This window comes from Polistes fuscatus, unplaced genomic scaffold, assembly GCF_010416935.1.
Source record: "Polistes fuscatus isolate 324 unplaced genomic scaffold, CU_Pfus_HIC Scaffold4, whole genome shotgun sequence".
Classification (NCBI taxonomy): Eukaryota; Metazoa; Arthropoda; class Insecta; order Hymenoptera; family Vespidae; genus Polistes; species Polistes fuscatus.
In genome coordinates, this window is record NW_025113118.1 from 9,535,343 (window position 1) to 9,558,226 (window position 22,884).

General features: G+C 31.7%; 1 protein-coding gene across 1 annotated transcript in view; it reads right to left on the reverse strand.

Moving 5' to 3' along the window:
- Nucleotides 1–22,506, reverse strand: part of LOC122520959 (homeotic protein spalt-major) — a 78,069-nt gene extending 55,563 nt beyond the window's left edge. Inside the window, exon 1 of the mRNA XM_043641298.1 lies at nucleotides 22,124–22,506. Coding sequence (XP_043497233.1) covers nucleotides 22,124–22,235 — 112 coding nt within the window. The 5' untranslated portion in view covers nucleotides 22,236–22,506. The remainder of the gene's footprint in view (nucleotides 1–22,123) is intronic.
- Nucleotides 22,507–22,884: the final 378 nt, after the last annotated feature.

Below are 22,884 nucleotides of genomic sequence, written 5' to 3' on the forward strand. Positions count from 1 at the left end.
ATTACTGCGATAGAGATACATAAAAAAAGAAAACAAGTCAAGATAAAATTAATGAGTCTCGTAAGAAAAGCTTTCAGCAATATGAATATTTAAATATGTTTCAAATCAATGTTGATTAGGAAGGGAATCAAGTTAGGAACGAAAAAAAAGGGGTAAGGAAAAAATAAGTTCGATTGAAATATCTATCATAATTCGTTTATATCTCCGTCCCTTTTTTTTTAAATAATAACACACTATATAAAAAAAATTGAAAGGAATTTTAAAGGATGAAAAAAGAAAAAAAAAACGAAATTCGAGACGACAATAAAACCACAAAACAAAAATAATCATTTAAAATTATCTCCATTTCTATTCCTCTTATTATTAGAATGAATAAAAAGTTCGTGCGTTTATCGTGTTATAAATTGTATTATAAATTGCACAACGGGTTGTTTTTGTAAAATTTACTCTTTTTTGGTTCGATCTAATATTTAACAATACTTGATATACCAATACAACTGACTCAGGAAACTGGAAGAAGGAAGAAAAAGAAGAACAAACGAATAGAGAGAAGAGAGAGAGAGAGAGAGAGAGAAAGATAGGAAATTAGTGAACGCGTTTTGTACATGGAAGAGAAGTGACAGAAGGTTGGCACCGTTTGGCAATAAGCCCGCGGGTCCGCTTGGGTTTCGATTCGACTGAGTTGGTTATTAAGTAAATACCCGGCACCTTTCTCTATCTATCCTCTTTCACACGCACACATACACATACACACATATAGAAAATTTCATTCTATCTATCCGATACAACTATATACATCCCTTTCTCTTCTGGCAAAACGGGGTGGTGGTGGTGGGGGGTTTTGGGTGTTTGAGGGTTTGAGGGACGGTTTTGGGGGACGGTAACGTTAACACGAACGGTTCGTCGTTCGTAACGAGACGAAGTCTGATAACCCTTTTGCCACGGCGCCAAATAATATGTCCCCCTTAAACGGTGCGTCGTTTGATGTGTCGTCGCTTCGACGCACATTTTCGACGCGCGTCTGTCTCTCGTCGCGGCCAATTTCGAGTGGGTGTTCGTTCTCCTCATCCAACTCATCCTACTCATCCTCATTCTCCTCTCTTCAACCCGTTCTCCCTCCGCTGCCACCCAGAGTTTTAACCCAACCCAACCCTCCCTCCCTCCCGGTGCCACTGAAAGCCACATTCGAGAGCCAGCCAACCAGCCAACTAGTCAGCCAACCAACCAACCAACCAACCAACCAACCGACCAACCAAACCCTCATCCACCCCTAGCCCCCTCCCCCAGTCAGCTAACCTTTCTCTTGGGTTACGCTAATCCTCGTCAGCACGCGTCATAATCATCATCGTCTATACCTAAACCCCATCCCTGCCCCCCCCCTTTGCGATTCTCAACCCTCAGCTACCAGGATTCTCGTGGTATGCGTTTTGTCCTCTGTAATCTTCTGATCAAATCCACCGACTCTCTGCTCAGTTTCGTTCTGCTTTACTCTGTTCTGTTCTGTTCTGTTCTGTTCTGTTTTGTTCTGTTCTGTTCTGCTTTACTATGCTTTGCTCAGATCTGTTCTGACCCAACTGACCTGCAAGTTATTTTCAAAAGTGGTACTTTACAAACGTTTCCTATTTATCGTTCGGATGATACTAGCCTAAAATTGATAAGAATTTGTGCATATGCATTTGAATTTGAATTTGATTCGCGAGGATATTGATGGATTCTATATGTTGACTTTTTTTCTTTTATTTTTTTTTTACCCTTCTTAGATATAATATATTTTTAATACGAATAATGATATATAACACGTGTATACATTCGAAGTTTGTTAAAAAAAGAATAATTGATGCTGGAATAAAAGACAAATAATGTGTTCACGTTAGTCGCTAAACGCGTGACGCAAGAACCAATCTCAAAGTCGTTGCACAAATGAGCTCGTTGAAAGGAATACGATATTATTTTTCAATGTCATTTTTTTTTTATTTTTTGCAAAGAGATGCTTTCGCATGCGATTAAAGAAACGATATGTAAATGTACCTTTTTTTCTTTCTTTCTTTCTTTCTTTCTTTCATTCATTCATTTTAAGTAATAATCGTTTGCGTCCGATATATATATATATATATAAAAGCCTAAAAAAAAGTATGTATTGCTAACATTTCGAATCGAGTCGATTACTTTATCGCAAAAGATCAACACGTAGGAATGGTTAACACAACTGTCCGTCTGTTTTGCGTTACGTTATTAACTCCAAACTCGTCCCGTGAAACGGTAATAATTATCGCGTCGATATGTAAACCGATTAAAAGTATTAAGTTTTAAGCAAAAAAAAAAAAAAGAAAAAAGGAAGAAAAAAAATATGAGGAGAAAAAAAAACCCGATTACAATTTATATTATTTTGATATTGATTTTGATTTTAATTTTATTTAATGTAAAAGTAGTTCATTATCGATCTTTCTAATTTTTCATCTCATCGAGAAGAATTTTATCGCATATAGAGAGAGGATCGATGTGTTTATTTATTACTAGAACGTTCGTTAGTTTCTCTAATACTTGGCAACTGATCATCGTAAACGATAGAAGTGAAATCTCATCCATCCATCCATCCATCCATCCATCCATTTGAGTTTTCATTCGGAAATTGGACTGACGTACACTATTAGCCAAAAGTACGTAAATTCGTATAAATAAGATATTTCTTAGACAAAATGATTAATGTCTTTTGCATAATCGAAATATTTTCAGATATTATTTATGAATAAAAAATCAAAAAGCAGTTTACGAGTAATATGTATTGCATATTGTATTAATTTATTTTTTACCAACGAATGTAATATATAAATATATTAAAAGTATTTTATTATATTACTTAAACAATATATTTACTAAACAATATTTAAATTTCAAATACCCCATATGAGGTTTATTAATTGTAATATTCTATATTCAATGTTAAGGGAAAATCAGTAAAAGATACGAAACTTTTAACGTGTAGTGTATGTATTTCTGATAAATATAAACGTCGTATAAAATAGACGAGATAATGTTGCCAAATATCGCGATTATTTATCGATAAATAATATCTTAATAAGAATCGAGTTATGTGAGTTTAACAATGAAAAAGTATTTGAAAATATATATAAAAAAATACTTAAATTTCAATCACCCCATATGAGGTTTATCAGTTATTAAAGAAGCCAAGTTTTATTTTACATTCAATTTTAAGGAAAATAAATCAGTAAAAAATATGAAACTTTGAACATATAATGCATACATATACCAACATTTTTGATAAATATAAACGTAATATAGGATAAATGAGATAATGTTGCCAAATATCGCGAATATTTATCGATAAATAATATTTTAATAAGAATCGAGTTATGTGAGTTTAACAATGAAAAAGTATTTGAAAATATATATAAAAAAATACTTAAATTTCAATAACCCCATATGAGGTTTAATCAGTTATTAAAGAAGCCAAGTTTTATTTTACATTCAATTTTAAGGAAAATAAATCAGTAGAAAATATGAAACTTTGAACATATAATGCATACATATACTAACATTTTTGATAAATATAAACGTAATATAGGATAGACGAGATAATGTTGCCAAATATCGCGATTATTTATCGATAAATAATATCTTAATAAGAATCGAATTATGTGAGTTTAACAATGGAAAAGTATTTGAAAATATATATAAAAATACTTAAATTTCAATCACCCCATATGAGGTTTATCAGTTATTAAAGAAGCCAAGTTTTATTTTACATTCAATTTTAAGGAGAATAAATCAGTAGAAAATATGAAACTTTGAACATATAATGCATACATATACCAACATTTTTGATAAATATAAACGTAGTATAGGATAAACGAGATAATGTTGCCAAATATCGCGAATATTTATCGATAAATAATATCTTAATAAGAATCGAGAGTTTGTGTTAGTTTAACGAGTGGTAGAATGATGTTGTTGCTCACATCGGCATGCTCGAAACGTATTTGCTACCGGTCGTGATCGGTTTGGATTCGAATCGCGCCTCGCATCGCTAATGATTACAAATCGTCGACGATTATTACCGATCATCGGCAAAGTACACAGAACGACAACGAGGACGACGAGGATGAGGACGAGGACGAGGACGACGAGGACGACGACCGGGTGGTGTGTGCATCGATATTATAAAGTTCAATCTGGTTATTAGGGAATGGTAGGTAGACCTGCTGCTGCTGCTACGTTCTCTGGACATTAAAACGTTCATTTGGCTGTCGGCCAATTGGGTTCTTGCCCTTCACCCATGCCAGTGAACGATGTACGAAATTGGTTTCCCTGTCCGAGCGAAAACTTCCTTCCTTCCTTCCTTCTTTTCCCTTTCTTTCATTTCAAACCTTCTTTCGAAGTGTTGTGAAAATGATCAAGCGCGAAATACTCAATTGACAACCCGCTTCTTACTTTTCCAAGACGATCCTCGATGACCCTTTCTTTCTTTCTTTTTTTATTAAATACACCTCGATCGAAAGATCGTTCTTTCTCTCTCTCTCTCTTTTCTTTTTCTGTATAATTTGGAAAAAACAATAGTGGAAAAAAGCAATAAAAGGGAAGAAAAAGAAAATCATCACTCGCGGTTTCTTTTTCCCCTTCACCCTCCTCCACCCACCCCCGTTTCTATTTTCTTTTTTCCCCCTTTCTCTTACCCCATACTCCTCCCTCTCCCTTTTCTTTTTCCTTTTATTTCATTGAATTGAGAATCTCGTATGTTGTGAAGAGAAAGAGTGGGTGTTATGAACGAGCTTAAGCTCACAGATGCCGTAAGTTCTTCCTTTTCGGAGGGGTAGAGACCGGACTCTTGAATGAAAGTTATGACGATGAATCTCGTTGGGTAGAAAGGTAGGAGAAGGGGGAAGTGGAGGAGGAGGATGAGGAGGAGGAGGATGAGGAGGAGGTCGTTTAAGGAAAAAGAATGGAGGAACGGAGAGAGCATGATTCTGTGCTCCCATAGTCCCAGGCGTATCCACTTACAGATGACACTATGCTGACGATGGTTGGTTTATTTGTGTGTGTGTGTATTCGTGTGTGTATGTGGGGGTTAGTAGTGCTAGTGTTCGAAATAATCTCTTGGTTAGATTTTTTTACGAGGATATAATAATAAGATTTCTATCATAATTCTATTAATATAATCAAATACTTGTTTATTTTTTTTTGTTAACTGCATGTACGGTGGTTTTTTTTTCATTTCATTCATAAGCTTTTTATTTTAAATTGTTAATTTTAATGATGCACCGAGAACAACGTCGAATTTTGATTTTCCTTTATCATTTCGGAATTTAATATTCGGTTATCTATTTGAATAAAAATTTAGTATTCATTTATGGCATCGATTTAATGTCTACGCGACGAAAAATTGAGTATAATTAAATGAATTGTTTTAATTCCGATTAAGAAAAAGAATAAAAATATAGTATAAGAAAATGAATGTTAAAATTGATGAAAAACGTTTATATCGACGTATGGTCTTATGCAAATTTAAGCCTATCCAAGTTACGCGTTTTAAAACGAAATATCTTTGGGTAATTGATTTTAAACTTACGCGTAAGTTCCCATTCACGGATCAACGAATAGTAATAAATGAGAAAGTTTAGCGGATCTTTGAATCATCCCGATCGCGTTCTTCGTTCACTCGTTGTAAACGAAGCGAAACCTTCGCTAATTGGCCGTAACAAGAAAGAGAGAAAGAGAAAGAGAGAGAAAGAGCGAGAGAGTAAACGAAGAAACGTGTGAGAAAAGGAGAATAATTTGTTGCCAATTTCGATTCGATTTTCTTTCATCTCCGTATCTCCGCGTGTTTCGTCGAGAAACGAAATAAATTAGATTTCGCTTATAGATAATATGTACTCGATAATAACCGACCAATAATATTAAACATTAAACGATATAATAATAAAACAATTTAAATGTCGAAAGATTTTTTTTAAATAATACAAAAAACGAAAAAGAAAAAAAAAACATTTTATGATATACTACTACCGACAAGTAAGAAATGATTATGTTAATAACAATTATTATGCGTTAAATCGTAACAGTTTAATTGGGTCCAATTAGTGAAAAGTAGTACCTGTATTTAAAACGCCTATTGAGATAAATTTCATATATACACACACATACATCCCACATACACATACACATACACACAAAAAACACATTCAAATTACTAAGTAAAACGCGTACGAACTTAAAACCACTTAAATTATATTTTCCTATTTAAATATATATATATTTTTATTCGTCTCCTGTTTATATATAAATTTTTCTTTTTTCGTAAATTATTTTTTCCTTCTTTAAGTTTTAGTTTATTTGTAATTATAATATATTCGATAACCGAAAAATGAAGTTCTACGTATCGTTCAGGAAAGAGATACCACCTATGCGTATATATATTCGATATAGTCGAGGCAAATTGATACAAGTATCGCGTTAATAGGCCAATTTATAGCTCTCGGCTCGATTTTATTGCATTTTATTTACGGGGGAGAGAGAAACAGAGAGAGAGAGAGAGAGAGAGAGAGAGCGGTTACATTCTCGCGTGTCACGGTCGCCCAAAGTGCTGACCGAGTAATAAGCGATACTAATTTACTTAATGCACTTTCTCTCTCTCTCTTTCTATTGAAACGTAAAATCGTTGCTCGGATTTTAAGCGAAATTAGGTAATAACGTCTATGAACGTCGGGAATAAGAGAGAGAGAGAGAGAGAGAGAGATCTCTCTTCGAGTTTTCTTCCTTCGTTTCATGGAATTTTACTCACCACCCTCTTTACTTCCCCCTCCTTACCACCCTTCCTCTTTCCCATCCACCCACTGTTTCCCCCCTTCGTCGTGAAACGTTCGAATGGTTAGTAGCTTTCCTATAAATTAGTTTTCCTTAGCGTCGGAGACGTAAATAAGGATAAGAACACATTCGTGCGATATGGCAGCAAACGAGTAACATTAGTTGCGATAGAAAAAAAGAAAAAAAAAAAAATAAAAAAAGAGTAAAAGAGGATATGTTCGCAAACCAATAGCAGGCACGGGGTTAACGCTTTTTCTTTTGCTTTAGACGTTTCTGATGGTGGTGATGGTGGTGTGTACTTGTGATGGTGGTGTGTACTGGTGGTGGTGGTGGTGGTGGTTATGCTGCTGCATCTGCCAGAGTGCACACGTTCGATCGTGGATTCCATCGAGAAGTTGGTTATAATCTATAGGTCAGATCCAGACACACGTTCCAGACCAACCTAAGCATAGTCTTCGGCGGTACCATACACGACGACTTACAATTTAACCAAAGATTATTTCACTAGAGTTTCACTTGGATTATATATTCTTTTTGTTTTTTCTTTTTTTTGGGTGAATATATTTATCTACCTGGTAACTAATCAAAATTGGTTAACAAGGAAAATTGAATTTTTGTTTATTTCAATAATTGTTCAATAGTTAACGCGCATGTAATAATGTTAGGTTGTTTCTAAAGTTTACGTCTCTTGGTTTTTTTCATTTTTTATTTTGAGTATATTACTATTCATCAATATTTTCTATACGATGTGTTATTTTATTGATTTATGATAGAAAAGTATGAGAAAGTTAGTATGAATAGAATAGAATTGATAATAAATTAATATAAAGTATAGGAAATGTTAAGCATATTAATGGAGTAAAGTTTGTACGTTTGAATAATATTATAAATGATATTGTACATACGATATATAAATATTAAAGTAATATGTATATTAATTATTTTTGTTTGAAGTAAAAATAAAAATACATTGGTAAACGAGCTAACATGATTACAAAACGTTAAAAATTAATGATCGGGTACGTCTATTTTTACCTGACACACACACGCACATACGCACACGCGATATTCGCAAACGTTAGTTAATTTTTTGTTTACAGGATAAACGATGGCCATGAAAGTTCTCGAAAGTAAGAATTATATTAGATTTATTATATAGCGAAAAATGGAAAAAAAACATTAGTATGTCGGTAAATGACGGTTTCGGTGGAAACGTGCATTTTCAATAATCGTGTTACTTGCAATTGGGTAAAAATAGCTAGTAAAAAGGAAATAAATAATACTGTAATATATTCAAAAGGGTTTATGAATATTTATCACTCAACTTTTTGTATTCCTCCTCATGCTTTCGAACGTCTTTGAAGTTTTCTAATTCTCTGTTACTGCTGCTGTTACTATTACCGTTTACCGTTAGTTGTTATTTATTATTTATATATAGTTAATATTTTACAAGAACTGTGTTTCCCACGATGATTGTCGTCATGTAAGTAATTTTTTTTATTCTATTTCCCATCTTTTACTTACTTTTATTTACTTTCTTATTTACTTACTTACTTACTTACTGCACACTCTAATTCGGCACGCATACACATACACATACATACGAATACGCACACACATTTAAACGCGGGAAACTTACTGTACGCGTGCAACGCGCGATTTCGCACGTTTATAAATATCGTTGGGTTCGTTTAAACGAGAGAACGTCACTGTATACGAGTGCTTAAAGTCTGTCTTTTCATAGTGAGATCTCTTTCTGCTACAATAAAAGAGATAAATATAATAAAGTAATATCGAGAAAAAAAAAAGAAGAAAAAGTACGATTATACATTTGGACAAAGTCTCGAAAGAATTTTTCTTACTTCTTATCTTTTTCTTTTTGTTTGTTCATAATTAATTTAGCACGAATAATATTTTATATTCGATGGTACTTCTTTCTTTTTTTTTTAAAACAATTTACAAAAGAATGGATTTTTTCCACAAGGAAAGAAAAAAAAATAGTTTTTCATGTTTATTTTCTTAATGTTACCTCTGCTACGTATCGTATTGGTAGAATAATTGTTTTTTTTTCTTTTTCTTGTTAAGTTTTATGAGCGGTTTATAAATACGAGAGATTAGCATGAATATATACGTCGAACATAAGCATTAAATAATTTCACGAGATCATGCGAAACCACGACTACTCTCTAATGTATGTAATAAGTAACTTCGTTTAAGAAGAAGACACCTACGTTCTTCCGTAAAGTTCATCTAACCGATGATGAATTTCTAAGAGAAAGAGAGAGAGAGAGAGAGAAAGAGATACGGAATAAAAGAAAAAAAGAGTAAGTAATAGGACTAGTTTTTATTCTATGAGTTAGTTGATCGATCGATTAGAAAATCATTGAAGAATTTAAAATGATTTGAAACTTTAACTAACTCGATCGTTTTATCTTGCATTTGAATCGTTCAATTAAATGTTACTTAACTAACGAGTAATATTTATTTCTATCGTAACAGTCACGAATCATCGATCATTTATAAAATTACACGTATAATTTTGCAAGTGATGTATACGTTTGGAAATATTTTTATTCGACGTCAATTATCGAATTGAAGAGAAAAAAAAGTAAGATATACTTCTTAGGAAAAAAAAAATTTCAATGGATAATTTTTATATTAAAAAAAAAAAAAAAAAAGAAAATAGAAGAAAGAATTAATTGTTATTCATTTTAAATTATTACGAATAATAAATGTACAACTTATTCGAAATTTTCCAATGAGAATATAAATACTAATAGTCGTAATAAAAAATAATATTTGATTTCCCTAAAACACCATAGAAAAAAAAAAAAATAAAATAAAATTCCTTCCCAGCCCATCCCCCCCCAAAAAAAAGTTGTAATAATTTCTTACGAACAAATCAACAGTAATAATGAAAGTAAAAATCTATAAATAAATTATGTACGCGAAATAAAATAATATTACAATTTAAATATCAATTTCATTTAAATCCGGGTTATCAACGTTGTCGCGTCACACGAAAATTTAACTTATTAAGAAAAAAAAAGTAGTAGAAAATTGCGATGCACCTTTGAATGCACGCACCCTTTACTTATACCGTATATAAAGAGAGAAAGAGAAAGAGATAGAAAGTAAGCAAGCAAGCAAGCAAGCAAGCAACCAACCAACCAACCAACAACGTCCTTCGTGCAAAACCTGGTGAACATTCCTTCGCGGAAGATGCGAAGGTCGCCAATTATCGAAGAACTAAGCTACGAAGGCGGTTTATAATGCGATCTACTACTATGACGGGTCATATTCAGAGCCCTTTTTACACGATTCTCGACGTCAATACGATGCAAGGCGACGATTCAACGTCGGCGTCAAAGAACACCGACTACTTCGTAAATCTTACGTTTGTTAACTTGCTCCTTCTTCCCACTTATTCTTTCTCTACCCACTTAAATTTCTCTTTCTCATTCATTCTCGATACTTTCCGAACTTAAACTCGTGAGATTCTAACTGAGATCTTTCGTTCAGGTGACTACTAAATCGTAATCGTAATTCTTTAACACGTTCTTCGTATTCGTATCTATGTATTGTGTACATCGAATAGTTTTAATTATTTGTCCCTTAAGTTTTCATTTTATTTGAACACAAGGGAGAAATAATTTCAATATAGTTATTTTGTTATAATTAATGTAGGAATATTTTATTATACTTATGAATTAACAGGTAAGAATAAAACAGTGAAATAATTTTTATTGTTGTAATATATAAGAATATTTTTTAATATTATGATGTTTACGTAATACTTTTTATATCCTATATGTAGAAAATTAGTAACGAAATATTGCTATCATTCAATGATGATAAACGTGATGATAAGATAGATAGATAATTTTGGATTACTATACCGATACTAATCACTATTATTATTATATTATTATTTTAGAAAAGATATTAGTATACATTTTTGTTCGAAAGTATTGTATTTTATATTGTAAGAAGAAATTGCGTAAAACGAATAATTCGTTTGAATCGGAAAATAAACGATACCGTATAAAAATAGAATGAAATTTTGAATAATATCGAATACCAACGAATAATAATAATTATTTAATATTGAAGATTTATGATCGAATTATATGGGAACACAATTATATTAGAATAATAATATCTAATATATTCAGAATCGAAGATCAATACAAATATAATACATCAACAAGATTTCGTTTGGATATAATCTATTTTTGTTTTCGTCGGAGAGAAAATTTTCTACTAACTATTAATACTGAAAATATAAATATCTGTTGTACGTTAATTATTGAAACAATAATAATACAAACGAATTAAAACGAAGATAATTAATAGATTAAAAAAAAGAAAAGAAACAGAAAAATAATGTAATATAAAACGCGAAGAGAGAAGAAATAGAAGAAGAAGACACGTTCCAGGTGTTAGTCGCGTCAAAGTTTTAAAGTCCGTAATGTTTTTATATAATAATAATGATACTAAAAAGAAAAAAAAATGGCTCTTTATTATCATAATGTCGCGTAGATAAGTACGACTTTTGAACGAATATGTTTCTTTTTTTTTCTCTCTCTCTTTCTTTCTTTCTTTCTATTGTTCTATAACTAAAAATAGAAAAGAAATATTCCTTCTCTTAAAGGAAAAAAAATAAAAAGAAAAAGAAAAAAGAAGGTATGCAATACTAAACGCCTGACTAAATATCTCTCTCTAGACGGAACGACACATCGTAAAATATGTATTATTTTGTAAATTTTTGCTTTGTTAATTAACCATTATGGAAAAATTTATAATTATTTATTCCACGAATGAAAAAAAAAAGCTCGGAGTGGAGTAGGGTTGGTGGGCGATGGGTAGACGAGGGATTGGTTGGGGAGTATAATGTTTGGAAAATATTACATTATGAAATCGTTCGTTGATTTCGATTGAACATTGAATACATATTACCCTTTATATTACTCGTGAATAATACAAAAGTCAAATGTCGATTGAAACGCAACCACATTCATTAATCGTTGATACGCGTTACGTAATCATAAGCTATATTATCATATTTCTAACATAACTATATATATATTATTTTACTTAAATTACTTATTATTTATTAATAGAAAATATATTTCGTTTCGTTCGCAATACTTCGCATATCGTGGGTCTCGATATATATATATATATATTTGTTTTCGTTTTTTTTTCCCTATATAACGTAACATACGTGACGAATATTACTTCAAAATAAGAAAACAACAATAATAAAATAGACAAAGCATTTTCATTGTTTCTATCGAATAGGAAATAGACATTAATATTTTATCATATGCTCACGCGCGGTATAGTGTGATCCTATTGATGATTATTTATCGAACGGAAATGACTATATGAAAAAAAAAAAAGAAAAAAAAAGAAAAAACGTATTGTGTACACGTGTAATAAAGAAAATTTTCAATCGTAATTTATGAACCATTACGACGAGATAATTGAAATTTGCATCATTTAACGAAAGGTCTTCTTTTAATTATAATTATAATTAAAACAACCGACAACAATAATAACAAGGATAAAAAAAAAAGAAACACAACGCTTAAGACAAAAAAAGAAGAAAACGGAAGAAACGAACAGAAAAGAACTGCGACTCTTCGAAATCGATTAAAAAATTATGCATTCAATAGTGCAATCGCATTAATAAAACATTTACATATTACAATTTTAATTACGATTTTATAAATTCAACGTTTACAACTAAGCAAATTGGAATTTATTTCTCATTGCTAACGGGGAGAACTCACATGCGACATACTTTTATTTAGAGAAATAAACTAACGAAAAACATTATTAGATATTCGTACAAATTTTCCATTTCTTTTCTTTTATTTTATTTTCTTCATAACTTGGAACACACGCATTGCAATAATGAACACGTATGCTAATAATTGATATCCTATTTTACTCACGCGCATGTATGTGTGCGTGTGTGGCTGTGTGTTTTTTTTTTATCCGAATTGAATCGAATAATCGAGTACAGTCATCAATTTTTCCAACCGTCCCTCTAAAAAAATTAAAAAAAAAAAGGGACCCCCCTTTACCTTGCCGAAAGGCAAACGCGATCATTGTAAGAAGAGGAGGAGGAGGAGGGAGGAGGAGGAGGTCCAAAGGGAAAAGAAAAAAACAAGAAAAGAAAAAAGAAAAAATAAGAAAGGGATGAGAAGGTAAAGGAATAAAAAAAGGGAATAAGTATAAGAAAAATAAGAAGAAGAAGAAGAGTTGGAATACGCACGCGTGCAATGTGCGCCGCCTTCGTGGGAAGCACGCGTGAACGCGTCACACAAAGATAGAGGCTAATAGTTTGGGGTTGGCAGACGAACGGTCGCATATATACGCCCACGCGTTTCCCCGCATTCAAACCTTGCTAAACCAAAAATATTCACTCTCGCGACAAAAGGGCAAAAAACCGGTAAGTCAGCATCCTATGTTTTTCCCTCTCTCTCACTTTTTCTTTCTATCTCTCTCTTTCTATCTCGTGTTTTGCTTTTTTATTTTTTTTTATTATCCTTCTTTTTTTTCTCCTTTTTTCAATTTAATTTAATTTTAATTTTTTTTTATCCGTACGACACAGTCACACACACACACACAAACACCCACGCAAAAGTATACACACACACACATCTCGTACGTTCTCTTCCTTCTTATTATCTCGTCGACAATTTTTCGTACAATTTTTTGGTCACCTTTGTTTCCGATTTAATTAACGACTTTGGTTCTTTTTATATCTTTTTTTTTGTCGATTTGTTAAGGGGAAAGAAAAGAAAAGAAAAAAAAAAGAAGAATCAAATTAAGAATTATTAATCGCAACTGATATTGTGCGCGTGTGTTTGAAGATTTAAGGGAATATATAATATATAATATATAATAATAATAATAATGTATATAATAGTTGGGGAAAAAAAAAGAAACAAAAAAGAAAAAAATGTAATGTGTCGTAGAAAATTACTAAGGATACAATTAGAAATGAAAAACAAGTTTTACTAAACGAGGACGAAATTTGATTACGGCGAATATTTAACTAATCGTGCGATAGTTTTTCCAACAACACGTGTACGCAAGGAAAATAATAGGACAAAATGAAAAAAAAAAAAGAAAAAAAAAGAAAAATAGAGAAAAAAGACAGAAAAGAAAACAATGTTTGTTTCGTACACTCGATAAGATGATACGCGGATAATTATCATTATTATTATTATTATTATTATTATTATTATTATTATTATTATTATATTATTATTGTTTTTTTTTGCTCTTGTTACTATATACTTCAGTTATTCCTTATCTACTTCGTGTTATTCTCTCACATATTTCTTATCACTTTGCCACATAGTTAACACATGAAAATATCCTTGTTATAGATAAAATTTATTTACGTTCGTGTTTAAATGCTTACAAATATAATACGGATAATGGGAAATAACATATAAATATTGAAAATTAATAAATCTTGTATAAATATAAATGATTAATCGCAGAATAATTATCATGCCAAGGACAAACGAAAACAAAATGAGAGAGATAAATATTGATTGATCTAATAAGACTAATAAGAATCAATGAAATTTTGATCGTATTCCTTTTCTTTTCTCCCCCCACCTTCCTTGCTTCCCTTCTCACCACAAAAAAAAAATAACTCGTAACATTAGGAATTATGATTATTTTTTCATTAATTTCATAATTGAAAAGAAAATGATATTACAGACACGTGTCGCATAAATTTCGATCGTACTATTCGTCAAATTTCGATCCGACGATTGGATAGAACAAATGTGTTTCAACAAACAAATATTTTCCTTTGGAATATAATATCGGTAAAAAGTAGTGCGAGGAAAATGGAAAGAGGAAAAAAATTGTAGAAGGAAACAAAAAGAAATAAAGTGAAAAAAGAGGTGTGTGTGTGTGTGTGTATGTGTGAGAGAGAGAGAGAGAGAAAGAGAAAGAGAGAAAGAGAGAGAATTAAATAATGTGTTCAAGGCAACAAGAACGCGAATAACGTGCGTCGAAGGTATTTATAATTTTGTATATTGTTGGAGCGAGGTCAATTCATAGTCGAGACGTATGTATGTTTGTATGTATGTATGTATGTATTTGCCTGTAGCTTCTCCTCGGTTGTTCTTAATTCGTCGCAAAATTTAATGGTCTTTCGGGATGGTAACGATTTCAACGAAATAAGAAATTAACTAAACTAAACTAAACCAAAGAACCAAGGAACCGACCAACCAACCAACCAACCAACGAATAAATGAAAGAAAGAACGAACAAAATCAATGAACGAACGAAATAATGGGGTGCGACTGTTCGATTTTATGGAATATTGTTTAGTTCATTGATCAAAAATTGACACAAAAATATAATGCACGAACAAAATGAGTAAGATAAAATAAAATAGAAAATTGTGATAAAGGAAGAGAGAAAGAGAGGTAAGTTGTAAATATTTTGGGATAATTAAAGGTACGAATAGGAAGATTATGGGAGAAAGAGAGGGATAGATAAATAGATAGATAGATGGAAGGTATTCGTAGTAGAAATGACGGTCTAACGCTCTGTTATCTTTAGTACGATCGTGCCTAGTAGATTTATCTACTTGGGTTATTGAGGACGACACGAAATATGAATTAGTGAAATTAAGAAATTACGATCCGTAACGGACTGTCATATGTCCTTTACGTTTATTAGTTAACCTTTTTAACACAAAGTTTTAACTAAGACGTTTTTAGATAGTTCAAAACGAATTTTTCATCATTTTTGTTTTTTTCTTTCTTTTTTTTTTTTTACAACGTATTAGAAGAAATAAATCTACCATAATCGTGTTAGTATATTCTTTTAAGATTCTTTCTCGAATAATGATAAATGTTAATATATAAGATAGAAGCTTATAAAAAAAAAAAATTTATATATATTCTTCTTTCTTCGTGTTTAAACGAAATGTTAATTTAATTATTTTCGTTTACAACGTGTATTAGAAAAGAAATAAAAAAAGGTTCGTGATTATAATTATTCTCTTAAGATTCCTTGGAATGAAGATAAAAAAAAATCGTAGAAAGAGAAGAGAGAAAGAGAAAGAGAGAGAACGAGTAAGATAATAATAAAGTTAGTATAATAAAATATCGTTTATTAGTTCTACACACAATGTATATGGGTTTCCATCGCATTCCAAATAAAATGCTAAATCATCGCCATCATCGTCATCATCATCATCACCACCACCATCGTTGTAGTCGTAGTCGTCCTTGAACTATCATCGCTTTCGGATATCGATTAATAAAATAAATAATTTTATTATGGTACCACATTCCAAAAAAAAAGTCTAAAAGAAAAAAAAAGAAAACAAGTTTCTTTCGAGGAAGGAATAATCCTAATCCACGAAACCATGAAACGTTTTGCCACCATGAGAGAACAGAAGAACCACCGTACGTTTAAAAAACTCTTAGGAGAGTGAGCGAGAAACTCTGTGAATGGGGAAAGCGTAAAAGAGAGAAGGAGAGTGTTATGTTGTGTGAGTTTGCGAACAAGAGGTGGTGGAAGGAAAGGAAAGGAAAGAAAGGAAAAAAGACAAATCAAAAGAAAGAGATAGAAGACGAAGGAGTCCACTAAAAGCGTTAAACTCGACATCTTCGGGTGCGGCAAAGTTAGAGGAGAAGAAAGCCGAAAATATCTAAATCACCACGAGGCTATCTCGTTGCGTCGACGAACCACTATATTTCACCAGATCTTCTCTCTCTTTCTCTCTTTCTCTCTCTCATTCCTTTTCTCTATCTCTTTCTCTCTAATTCTAATTTTCTTCATCTATCCCCAACCATTTCATTCTCCCATCATCGAGAAGTTCACATTTTCTTTATGAAACGCACGAATAATCACGCTCATATACTCGTACATATATACAAAGATATACACAACAACGAAACAATTTATTTTTCACTCATTCTCTCTCTCTCTCTATCTTTCTATCTTTCTTTCTTTAATTCATGGAGAATTCACAATTTTCTTTATGAAATTAACCAACTCATATATATAGACACATATACGTAATTTTCTTCTCCTAATTCTTTCATTATCCCATCATCGAAAGTTGAAATTTGGTTGTTTTTAACGAAATATAGAAAAATAATAAACCATACTCATTTATACACGCATACACCCCACAGTCGTGCTAATTCAACAGATCTTTCAAAATTTTCTTCCTCTTATTCTTTCGCATTCTCGCATCATCGAAAGTTCACAATTAATTTTCTTTATGAAATTAACCAACTCATACATATATATATACACATACACATATACACAATATTTTTCTTCTAATTCTTTCATTTTACCATCATCGATTGTTTTTCAACGAAATATAGACAAGAAAATAAGAATCATAATTATTAACACACGTATATACAATCGTGCTAATTCAATTGTATATTTCAACAGATCACATTCTCTCTTTCTCTCTTCCTCTCTCTCTAATTTTAAATTTTCTTCTTTCTCAATCCTTCATTCACGCATCAACGAAGAGTTGACAATTAATTTTCTTTATGATACTTACGACTACTAACTAACAGATATGTGTTACACATGTATAAATATGTGTATATGCACATACAATCTTGCCGAGCAACTTGAAATCGTCGGTTGCAAGCGACGCCGGATCCGTATTATTAGGATCTATTAATATGGAGTCGGTGCAAAGCCGATATTAGATTGCATGTGCACGTTTAGAGTATAGTTGTCGTCGTCTCCCCCTTTTGTACTATTCTTTGTCGGTTTTATTCTACCTGCCGTACCCACATATTGCATATTGGCTTACGACAATATGCTTGAACAATTATCTTTTTTTTTTTTTTTTAATCTATCATCTTCTATCATTTTCTAATATTCGTCACGCCAAGTATAATATAATACGAGAGAGAAGTATCGATCAACAATCACGAATCAATAATTATTATTCTCCAAATTATCTAACGTTAAGATAAATTCTATCTTGATTTTTATTTCTGTTCGTATTTTTTTTTATTTTTATTTTTGTAATCTCTTCTAACGTTACATTTTAATTTTAATTTGTTGCTTTTTAACTTTTATCATATATATATTTTCATTTACTTTGTCCCTGATGATTATAATTCGATTAGATAAATACATATGTTCCGTGCATATTTACAAACACATGCGTAGATAGGACATATTATTTACACATATGTATTTATATATATTATATTTATATATATATATATATCATTAAAATTTATATTATTATTATTATTATTATTATTATTATTATATACATATATAATAATAATGATATTTGATGATTACGTGTCATGTATATTATACTTTGTATATTTATAAATAGATATTTATAATTACGTTGTATATTATACCTTGCGTTTTATATTATACTTTGTATCCACACATTTGATTGTTTATTGTCAAAGTACAAATATTTTTGGGCATTCATTTATAAACATTTCCGATTTTCTTCGGCTGACTTATCGTGATTGTATTAGGTATGAGAGGAAATAAGAAAAGAGAAAGGAAAAATTGTTTATTATTTTTTTTCTACTTCTTTTTCGTTAAATCTATCCGTCATCTTTGCCTCTCTTTTTCTCCACGAAACAATTTATATCGTTTTTATGAAAAAGGTTAGGACTTTTGTGTTTTAAGGTAAGACAACTAAGAATGAACGTAACGAAAAATGAAAAAGGAATGGAATGAAATGAAACACACGGGGGCGGGGAGGGGGGGTAAATAAAAGATAAGAATTGGAAAGTTAAGTGTAAAGAATAACGGTTGAAAATGAAAGAATGGAAAAATTGAAAAGATAAATCGATAAAGTCAAAAATAATTTCTAACGTCGTATAACACGTATATATTTTACAAAATTTCAAGGTTTAATCGATGTTCCGTTTTTTTTTTTGTTGATATGATATTCTTTTATAGTATTAACAAAAATTCTAACTATAGTGGACTCCGTATCATTACGATCATTTATTCCCGATTTATATCGATTTAAATATCTCCTCCCCCCTCCCCCCATGTAATACCCTTTAAAAACGATCAAGCATATTTTGCCAGACCAATTTGTTGTCTCAATTATATCAAATTTTATTTCTCTTATAATAAAATGTTAATGAAAAGAACAAAAAATTATATTTCCGTGTATAAAAATATTGTCATATTGGTCAGAAAGAGAAAAATATTGCTAGTAAAGTAATAATGAGACACAAACGTTAATAATTAATTAATAATTATTTGTTTGTTTGAAACCTTACGAACAAGAATGCGCTCATTAATAAATAAATTCGATAAATGAATATGCATGGTATGTATATGAAATATGAAAAAGAGAGAGAAAAAAGAAAAACAAAGTAAAAAAGAAGAGTCTAGTGAAAATAGAGAAAAGTAAGTACTTGTTGCGCTTGTTTTAGTTCCTCGCGACGTTACACACACGGTAGTGATCACAGTTCGCGTGACGCACTCACTCAGGTAAGGTTCGCGTACAACGCTCGTTGTTAAAAAATGCTTTTCCTTTCGATTTTATGCAAATCCGTATCGCACGTTCGCCAGCTGGAAATATTTTCTTATCGTTTACGCAGTTATAACCGAGTCAAACCCACCAACGAAGCGTTCTGCTTAACTCATATTCGATGCATATATAATATAATATATACATAAATGTTAATTTATAAATATGCATAGGTATATGCAAAAAGTGTGTGTGAGAGAGAGAGAGACAGAGAGAAAAATAGAAGTAGAAATAGAAATAGAATACTTATGTCAGAGTGTTTAAAATATCCTCGAGTTATACAACAAAGCTTTGTAATATTCTTTTCAAACATTTTCACCATATTTGTACCTAAAGAAATAATACTCTTATCTGACTTACGGTGCACCGAGATTTTAATCTGTGAAATTCTGGGAAATTACCTCGCTGTTAAAATTATTTCTACAACATCGTCGAATATTTTTACCTATCCAACGTGATCTATATAACCTAACGAACGGTTTCCTTTTTATTTCTTTCTTCCCTTATTCTTTTTCTTCTTCTTAATCTCGAAATGTAAAGAGAGAGAAAGAGAGAGAAAATAAAATAAGTAAAAATTACGAAACATTTTGGAAAAGCACGTAGCAATACTAATACTTTTACCCCAATCGCAAGTATAATTTCCCGACACACTTGAGTCAAATTCAACGAGAACTTATGTCACTTAAGTTTCCGTATATTTCGAGGGAAAAAAACCATGGAATCCGATATTTTTCGGAACGAAACGTTTAGCGACGCCTCTCGAATATCGAAAACCTGAAAACCTACGGGATGAATGAAGAAGGTTCCGCTTGGTTCTCGGCTTCGACTTGTACAACCGGCTGGCTGGCTTGAGCTCACTCACTTACTATACTATCTACTGTATTGCAACTTGCTCGAGGGCTCGCATCGTTTATTGATCTTTTTTCTTACTTACTCACTTCCTTCCTTCCTTCCTTCTTACCTTAACCTACGTCCCTCCCTCCCACCCCCTCTCTACCAAACTTACTTCCTTCCTTCTTTCTTTCTTTCTTACGTTATCTTTTTTCTTTTTTTTTTTTTTATATCTTCCTACTTCGACGGTATTTCTCACTTTAACGTTAATTCACTTAGCGTCGCGTTACCGATATACACACCAAAACCATATTTCTATAGATCTACAACGCCTAGAAAAATATCCACGTGTACGTTATTTATTTACCTATTTCCTTTTTCGGATTTTTTCTTTTTCTTTCGTCGTTTATTCTATAATTTAAAAAAAAAGAAACTGGTTTCTTCCACGTAGATACGAGAATTTAATCGCGATTCTATCAATCAAGTTTAACAATAAGTGTTAATAAAATAAACGATCTCACTTATAATTGTGTATCCTTATTTATATATATATATAAATTTATGTTTTAAGAACTCTTAACTAAACGAACAGCGTGAGTTATCTCAATCTTCAAGGATTATTATTATCGGTTACTAATAACTACTGATCACATTAAGAAACTTTCGTAATAACGTGAGGAAAAGAGATACACTTAACTTGCAAGATTTAAAAACTTATCATTGGGTTGGTTTAATTCCGACCGACGAGACGTACTGGACTCGGTCCGACGGAAAGTGAATTGCAATCGGTGTTCTAACACTTTAAAACGCTTAAAACGTTCCAAACGAAAACCTATCTCGTTTACTCGCCCTTTCCTTTTTCTTCTTTCTTCTTCTTTTTTTTTTGCCCTCCCTCTTTAACCTCCTTCTTTTACCATACACCCTCCCCTCTTATTTTCTTCTATCTTCTTTTTTATTGGTTCTTTTAACATGACACGATTATTATTTTTTTTTTGTTTTTCGATAATTTTACGCAAATTTCTGTCAACAAGAATCCACGAAATCAATTTCTTCGTTCGACCAATCACTCCGTTGTTAAACATTTTGAAAATATTTCTGATCGTAATAGTGTAACAACATATATAATCTTTATTATTATCACTCAAAGGGGAAATTACGATCACCGATTGACGATACACCTTCTTTAACTTATCTCGAGTGTTAATCGAGTTAATCGTTTTTTTTTTTCTAAGACTCTCTTTCTTTCTCTCTCTCTCTCTCTCTCTCTCTTTCTCTTCTCGCGTGTTACTATCACGATAATCACGACGAACTCGTTTCGAGTGGTTGTAAGGTAACCGGTAGGTAATACACACAGGTAGTAATAGTAGTAGTAATAGTAATCGAAGACGAGATCATCTTGGTAGCCGTTTTCTTTACGAACAGAGCTTCTTCTTTCTCATTTTTCTCGTCTCGATCGACGACAAGTATTTTATCGAAGTATAGGAAGAACCGCCGAAGACGGGCGGGGTCCAGGGGGGGGGTTGGTTAACAGAAACACGATTTCACGATCGTTAACACAAAGTCACATCCTCATCCTCATCCTCATCTTCATTCATCCTCCTCCTCCTCCTCCTCCTCCTCCCTCTCTCGATCCTCTTACTTCCTTTTATTTCTTTTTCTTTTATAATGTTTGTTAAAAAAACAAAATAATCAAAATACTTCGACGAGAATTTTCTTCGATTAAAATTCGTGTCTCTCCGTTAAGTAAAGTGTTTTAAATTTGTATATTAAACGTTAAAGTATAAAATATTCGTGTACGTGTATGCGTGCACGATGTAATCCTTGCGATTGATACATATATAATATATATATATAATAATAATAATAATAATAACAACGAATAAAAAAAAATATTAAAAATATAATTTCACTTACTGATCTCGTTAACGATGCTTCCAACCGGATGATGATCGATCAGGAGTTGGCCCTGAACAAGATCCTCCTCGAGCTGGGCACGGCTCGGTCGGGCCTGCTTTCTCCGTGACATCCCTTCAAATCTTTTGAAGAATAATTTATTTCGCGCACACGAATATTCCCCCCCACCCCCCACTCGCTCGCTCGTGCGCGATCCCTCGATCGGGGGATTAATGTTTGCGCGGGGCGGGAGGTTATTGTTTTTTGTTGTTGTTGTTGTTGTTGTTGTTTTAAGATTTAAATTATTTTCCTCTTTCTTCGTTTTGTCGAATTCCTTTAACTTCACTTTATTCTTCTTGTTATATTCTTCCAACAGTTAATAATAACTTAAAAACTATTTTACGTCTCTCTAATAACCTTTTTGTTTTTAACTGATTAAAAGTATCGATCGGTTTTGTTTTTTCTTTCTTTTATTATTATTAATTTATGAAAACTTTAATTGTAATAATAATAATAATAATTATGCGTCCCCCCCCAACACTTTTTCACTATGAAACAAATACGATTACGAATACGAATAATTATTACGAATTACAACTATTCGATTTAGTTATAATATTATCGTCCTTCTTCCTTCTTAGGGAAGAAGAACAATCAATGGTTCTATTAATCTATTTTACTTTTTTTCTCACTGTAAAATATTCAGCGAATTAAACACCATGATGATTTTTAATCAAACGTTTTTATATCTCTATAATAAGATATAGAGTATATATAATAAT